Genomic DNA, 7,663 nt, shown 5'->3' on the forward strand with positions numbered 1-7,663 from the left:
AATTCTGAATACTTAAAATACATAAATTTAAGCTAAAAGGCAGTATACAATATTTTTGAGGTAGAGAAATGAATTATTTGGAAACTTAGAAGTTTGTTGAATGGATACTCTCCTAGACTAAGCCAAGAAATCTCAATACAAATAGTTTTCTGACACCGCCACATATTCATTAATTTCAGTTAAATTCATAAGCAAAGTGTTGCAGAACTTCTCTTACTTCTGTTTCAGCTTTAAAAAATCAATTAAAAAAAAATAAAATAAAATAAAAATAAAAAATCAATTAAAAAATTCCCACTACCAACAGATCACTGTATATTGAGAGCATCTGATATTAATAAGAAAGGAAATGCCCAATAAAGCATGAACAGTAGAAATACTCCATCAACATTTGCAGGAAAAAACCACTGGAGATTTCTCATGTGAATTATTCTTTATTATCTAGAGGGGAAAAAAACTAGACTCTCTTCCAGAGGTCAAAAAGATGTATGTTTACTCACATTTAATATTGACCTTTGAAACTATGATTTAGTATTACTTGGCCAGGCACCTTTTCATAGATCAACATACCCTTGGGGCACCTTTATACCTACAGACTGGACACAATTAAAAATCATCCAATTATGAAAAACAACAATTAGGGAGCAAGTAATATTTTATTACAGACTGAAAGTCAAGACTGAAAGAACCTACTGAGACCTATAAAAGGCCAATGGAGATCACTTCTTCACTTCTATGGATGGTGTGCTTTTGCTTTGCTACTTGCTGAGAAAGGGTTGCTCCACTGTACTGTCACCATGTCTTTTCAACTTTCTAATGGATCTAGGAGAGTCTGCTCACGAGCTAGCCCGGGGTGGCTGTCTGGTGGCGGTCCAGGCTTTGGAGCTGGGAATGTGTGCCGTGGATCTGGAGCAGGAAGTAACATTTCTTGTGCTCTTGGGAGCATTTCTTCTGGAGGAGGTTTCTATCATGGTGGTGGGGGTGTCTGTGCTGGTTTTCTTGGAAATGAGCATGGCCTCCTTTCTGGGAATGAGAAGGTGACCATGCAGAACCTCAATGACCGCCTGGCGTGCTACCTGGACCATGTACGAGCTCTGGAGGAGGCCAATGCAGACCTAGAGCAGAAAATCAAGGCCTGGTATGAGAAATATGGGCCTGGTTCTTGCCGGGGACTAGATCATGACTATACTAGATATTTCTCTATCATTGAGGATCTTAAAAAGCAGGTAAGAAATATGGACTTCCATACTTTTACTATAGACGTTGGGTGTACATAACCTAAAAGAGACAAAATATAAAATATAAAGCGCTTAAAATTTTGACATGATGGCAGCCCAGGTGGCTCAGAGGTTTAGAGCCGCCTTCAGCCCAGGGCCTGATCCTGGAGACCTGGGATCGAGTCCCACATCGGGCTCCCTGCATGGAGCCTGCTTCTCCCTCTGCCTCTCTCTCTCTCTCTCTCTCTGTGTGTCTCTCAGGAATGAATAAATAAAATATTTTTTTAAAATTTTTTGACATCATGTAGAATTTGCTCACTCTCCATTCCCAGTGCTTAAAGCAGTGTCTTGGAAAAAAAATTATGTAATTAAAGACAAATAGTTTCAAAACATATAACCACCTTGTTGATCTTATATTTAGCTCATATTTTTTTTTATCAAGAGTATAAAAGTATCTGTAATTGTAAAAACTTATACTTTGCCTCTTAAGCTCTGGCTATTCGTTATCTGAAGAAAAAGCCAGATTCCTTTCACATAGAAAAAAATGACACTAAAGCAGATACTTGATGGGTTGTGAAGATAAGAATCACATTGAAATCTGGACTCACCCTTAACTATCAGCACCTAACTATTTTGCACAATCTATCCTATTTAGATTATTTCTGTGACCACTGGTAACTCCAGCATTATACTACAAAATGACAATGCCAGACTGACCGCTGATGACTTCAGGCTGAAGTAGGTGAAAATAACGTAATTAATTATAATAAAGGTAAAATACTACAGTTGGAGTAAAAAAAACAGACCTTTTGTTTTAAAAAACTGAGATATGAGACTAAATCACTGAAGAAATTAAATGTGCCCTTACAAAAAGAGCTATCATAAATTTTAAACATTTTGATTTAACTACAAAGCACAGTGGATGATAAAAACTGAAGGCACAACTGCTCCAAAACAATCACCCTAAATCAGTAGGTATTCCAAAGTGTATCATCTCTTTGCCGATGCGGTAAGTTTCAGAAGCATGGACAGAACATCCTGTCTTTTGGTATATGAGATGTTGGAGAAAGTTAAGCTTTGTACCTGCCTGGGATTACAATTCTCAAACACTTTACTAACCTTTCAGGTATGAAAACGAACTTACTCTACACCAGAGCGTCGAGGCCGACATCAATGGTCTTCACAGGGTTCTGGATGAGTTGACCCTTTGTACAACTGACCTGGAGATACAGTTTGAAACACTCAGTGAGGAATTGGCGTACCTCAAAAAAAATCACGAGTCGGTGAGGGACCCCACAGGTGGCTTCAGATAGTATCTGATTTCATTCCTCTCAGGTCCACTGTTCACTTCAGAGCAGAGGGGGAATATTGGTCAAAATTCTACCTTGAGTGTTAATACTGACTCCTTTTCCAGGAAATGAAAGTCCTGCAGTGTGCAGCAGGCGGGGATGTGAATGTGGAGGTGAACGCAGCCCCAGGTGTGGACCTCACAGTCCTGCTGAACAACATGAGGGCCGAGTATGAGGACTTGGCTGAGCAGAACCGCAGGGACGTGGAGACCTGGTTCAACGAGAAGGTATGTCTATGGCAAAGCACACACCACGGGTTCGGTTGGTAGACCACTGAGCTGGTCACTAACCCTTCTGATGCTTATGCTACAGAGTGCTTCACTGCAACAGCAGATTTCTGATGATGCAGGAGCGGCCACCACAGCTAGGAATGAGCTGACGGAGCTGAAACGCAATCTGCAAACTTTGGAAATAGAACTTCAGTCGGTCATGGCTACGGTTCGTAGGAGTCCCCACTGATTTGAATGTGTGTGTGCATGTAAAGAGATAAATGTACTTCTAACAAAGTATATATAACTAATCATATATAATTAAATGTGTATAAAATGTGGTAGATCATAAGAACATTGTCCCTAAACATGACTTCTGACTTAACAATCCCAAAACTTAAAAATCAAACTTTTCTCAATGGGGAGAAAAATGTTTGTTTGTTTGTTTGTTTGTTTGTTTAAAGAATCTTGGCTTACGCTAATTTTTCCATTGAAAAGATTTAGACTTTGTTCAAATGCTTCTTTCCATCTTGAGAATGTTTCAAATATGAACATGCCATTTATCTGTTACCCACACAAGCCTTGCTTTGTTCTTCCTTCAGAAACATTCCTACGAATGCTCCCTAGCCGAAACGGAAGGCAATTACTGCATCCAGCTCCAGCAAATTCAGGACCAGATTGGAGCTATGGAGGAAGAACTGCAACAGATTCGCACAGAGACAGAAGGCCAGAAGCTGGAGTATGAACAGCTCCTTGACATCAAAATATTTTTAGAGAAAGAAATAGAAACGTATTGCAAATTAATAGATGGAGAAGAAAGGTAAATACTAACTTGTGAAAAAAAATCATCTCACATCAACTAGATTTTCTTGGAATCCATGTACACCAGTATCATATCCTAGAACTTCCTACTGAAAGGATCATATTCATCTGTGGTCTCAGGAATTTATTATTGCATCCAAGTTAAATGAAAACAGGCAGCCATATCAAATGTCCAAGTATGTGAGGTGTGTGTGTCTACAATAACACATGGGACACTTAAATACCCAATGTTAAGTAATCCCTGTACTCCAGGGGGAGTGATTCTGTGATTTAAAGTTGGAGCACATTTCCTTTAACAACACACTCTCTATTATTGGTGCTTCACTAGTGACCACATGTGCACCCTGTATGAGGTGAGCTATTACATTTTCATCTGAAAGATGAACAATGACTATTTCATTGGCGAAGTCACCGTAGCTTGGTAGCCAAGAGCAACAGCCCTGGAAATGTAGCCTTGGGTGAATGTGAACACATGGCTTAACCTCTTTAAATCCCAGTTTCCTTATTGGTATGATTGTGATAACACCAAAACCACACTTTGTTCATGACCATAATGCTTCACTGTGTAGGTAAAGTGGTCATGAGAGTGGCTTGCACGCAGAAGGTACTGGGTAATCATCAGTGTCTGTTACCACTAAATGCTTGCCCATGGTCCATAGCAGGAGTCCATACCATCTCCTGCATCTTCCAAGGCTAGTGTCAGCCCTCTACAATCTATTTGCATAGGAACTCAACAATGATGCTCCCTCCTTGGAACAAAGTGCTCATTACAGCATTCATTATTCACTTCTTCCACTATACATTTCATGCCATGTTCCAGCTAAATTTTTACACTATACTTCATTTTCAGTGGTGTAAACTGATTGCATCATCACTCTATATTTTCTACAGCACCTAGCCCACCGCTTTCTGCATCCTGAACATCTTCATTGGCCAGATGACTCACTGAAAAGTCAGAGTCAGAAACTGGAGTCCCCAGATAGTGAGACAAAAGAGACAGCTGGTCACAAGGGGATTTCTGACCATAAACACTCATTTACTCTCTCCCTTCACTATACTGGGGTCATGGAAAGCTTACTTATATGTCTTTTAAACATAAGAGGAATTGAACCCTGTGGAAACCAGAACTCCAAAACTTTTATTCCCGATTTAGTTATTTATGAGCTTCCTCATGAAAGAAAAGAATGCAACAATTACTCTTCTCTTCACAGAAAAAGCAAGTCCACATGCTACAAATCAAAAGGACGTGGGCCCATACATTCTGAAAATCAAGTCAAAGGTACAGAAGGTTTTTTTACTTGGTATAAATCTTTTCAACTCTAGCAATTTTATTAAATAAGTCGCTTATTTGTAAACAATCAAATTGTTCTAAGGTTAATTGCAGTGAATGAAGAAATCAGGGGTCATTATAGCAGCTGGGTTTTTTTTTTTTTAAGATTTATATATTTATTCATGAGAGACACACAGAGAAAGGCAGAGACACAGACAGAGGCAGAAGCCAACTCCCCAAGAGGATCCCGATATGGGACTCGATCCCAAGACCCCAGGATCACACCTTGAGCCAAAGGCAGACGCTCAACCACTGAGCCACCCAGGTGCCCCATTATGACAGCTTCTTAATGGTTGCATTTTTATATTCCTGTAGAACAGGCATTGTGAAATTTCTGAAATGGAGACTCAATCCCCAAACATTTTTCTTACCTAGAACCTATTATTTTCCCAGTTTCAATTCTTTGGTGAAAGAGCTACTGTATTTTAAACCACAAAAGTAGGCCAAGTTGGCATTTAAAAGAAGACATTACTTGCCTCAGGCCAGTACTGACCTGATAATTAGGTTGCTTTAATCTACATTTTACTTAAACTTTCAAACACTCATTGTTCTAAAAGACAGTGGTAAATATAAGATAGTTCTGGACCTTGCTGAGCAGTCTTCAAACACAGTCTTATATCTCAATTTACTGCAAACTTGCAAACACTATTTTTTAGAAGCATACCATTGTGACTAAGTACCTTTCAGCCTATTAAGAATGAGTACTAAATTTGCATTTATTTTATTTTAGACTCAAAAGAAGAAATTGTTGTCAAAACAGTGGTTGAGGAACTAGATCAACTTGGTAATGTCCTTTCATTGAGGGTCCATTCAGTTGAAGAAAAATCCTCTAAAATAAGCAACATTACAATGGAGCAACGAGTGTCTTCTAAAGCACCGTAGTGAGAAAACAAGTTATTTTAAAAAAACAAAACAAACAACAACAACAACAACAACAAAAAAAAAAAAACAAAAAACAGAGCCTGCCTTTGCAAAATCCCACTGGCCAAATAACCCAAGGAAATAATTCATTTCTGTTCTTAAAAATGCAAAGGCTAGAATTTGTTTTCCTTCTCTTCTTTTTCTCATGTTCTTTCCATGTAATCCTTCTCAGGAGTAAGAAAAATCTTGTTCTCATTATTTTGTTTCTATTTCAGGGTACTTTTTTGGCACTCATTAAAAATTTTTGTTGCAAATTATTTCTGATGAATCTGGTGCTTTTGAATTTCTATAGTTGATCCCAACGTGACAGTACTAAGGGTAGATTGGTAAAATAAAGTGCCTCACACAGTCACATTTACTTCAGTTCATGGTTAGATAAATTGGATAGAGCACCAGACCTAATCTCTGGTCCCAAATCGGCCCCTGATCAATCATATAAATAACTAGATCTCCTTGGGCTTGGGCTTTTTTGGATGGAAAAGAAGAGTATCCCCATTGATCACTAGGATTTGTTCACCCTTATAATGGCCAGTCTGCATAAGTGTTCAGTTAACATGAGTTTGGTGAATTTGAATTTCGATAGCTATTTTTCCATTTTGCAGTACATTCATCTCTCTGCTCCAACCCCAGGGGAGAAAGCTTACTGGTTCAGAATAGTGGAAGAATTCTCAAAAACAACAACAAAAATACATGTTCAAGGAACTGACTGACTCTCTAGAATCCAGGAGAGATTCAGGACTTAGAAGAACCAAGTATGATAGTGAACCAGTCTGAGAGATAAAGCTGAGAGCAGGGTGAATTTGCCATGACACTAATGCATAAGCTTCAGATCCCTCATCAGTGCAGGAAAGGCCCTAGCATTATGTTTATAGAGTCATTTTTTTAAACTTTTGGAAAACTAAGATAACTTTAGCACCATCAATTAAGTCTCCTATCTCTTTCCACTCCAATTTCTCCTCCATCACTCTTTCCCTCATGTCTGGGGGTGATCTATCATGTCTAAGATGGGGTCACCATACAATGTATTATGCAAATGTAACATTTGAGAGAGAGTTAAGGATGCTACTAACCAGTTGTTTTAGCAGATGTGAACTGACCTATTTTGGCATTTACACATAAAGTCACCCTAAGTCAAGAGTAAGTTAAAATGAGTGTGATGGAATATATTAATGACATTCTCATCATTTCCATGGGAGGCTTCCAGGAATATTCCTACTGCCCACTGTGCCCTGCAGTATCATATTATAAAGGTACAAGGTTGCAAGTTGTGATATGAACAAATCCTATAACACCCAGGCCCAGAAATATGTAGATAACAGAAGAGATATAAGGTATGAAGTGTGTGGAACAGAAGCTCATCTATGGAAAAATCTTGTTAGTCATCAAATGTGTAAAATTGTGGAGAATTCATTTTCACTGATGCCTACTAAAGACAAAAATCTCCTTCTGTCAGGAATGTAATGGGTAATGTAACATATTTATTGTTTTTAGTATTGCTCTGTGCTCCTTATATACAAGAATTTTTATAAATTTTATTTTTGCACAATTCCTATAAAAATCTTCACATATGACAACTCCATACTTATGATAATTGCATTCCCCTGGGAGTGAGCACAAGGCATATGGCTCTTTATAACTCACTTTAATGCACTCTACAGAACACTCCAGAGAAAGAGCTCCACAACTATGTGGACAAGCTGATTCATCTTGTGGAGGTCAGCCAACCTCCCTCTTCCCCACTTCAATGCTTGCACACTGAGCCCATTGTCAAAGTGGCCATTGTGACAAATATGGAGGCTATAGCTCAGACTCCATCTC

At 38.6% G+C, this 7,663-nt stretch overlaps 1 protein-coding gene across 1 annotated transcript; it reads left to right on the forward strand.

Annotated features, from left to right (window-relative positions):
• The first annotated feature begins 732 nt into the window (after positions 1–732).
• On the forward strand, positions 733–6,102 carry LOC112918037 (keratin, type I cytoskeletal 26-like). The gene is made up of 8 exons (XM_025996208.2): positions 733–1,223; positions 1,870–1,952; positions 2,341–2,497; positions 2,629–2,790; positions 2,876–3,001; positions 3,375–3,592; positions 4,806–4,873; positions 5,655–6,102. The coding sequence occupies exons 1-8, from the start codon at positions 795–797 to the stop codon at positions 5,804–5,806; spliced, it is 1,395 nt and encodes a 464-aa protein (XP_025851993.1). The 5' UTR covers positions 733–794; the 3' UTR covers positions 5,807–6,102.
• The last annotated feature ends 1,561 nt before the right edge of the window (positions 6,103–7,663 follow it).

The sequence above is a fragment of the Vulpes vulpes genome, chromosome 2 (genome assembly GCF_048418805.1).
Source record: "Vulpes vulpes isolate BD-2025 chromosome 2, VulVul3, whole genome shotgun sequence".
NCBI lineage: Eukaryota > Metazoa > Chordata > Mammalia > Carnivora > Canidae > Vulpes > Vulpes vulpes.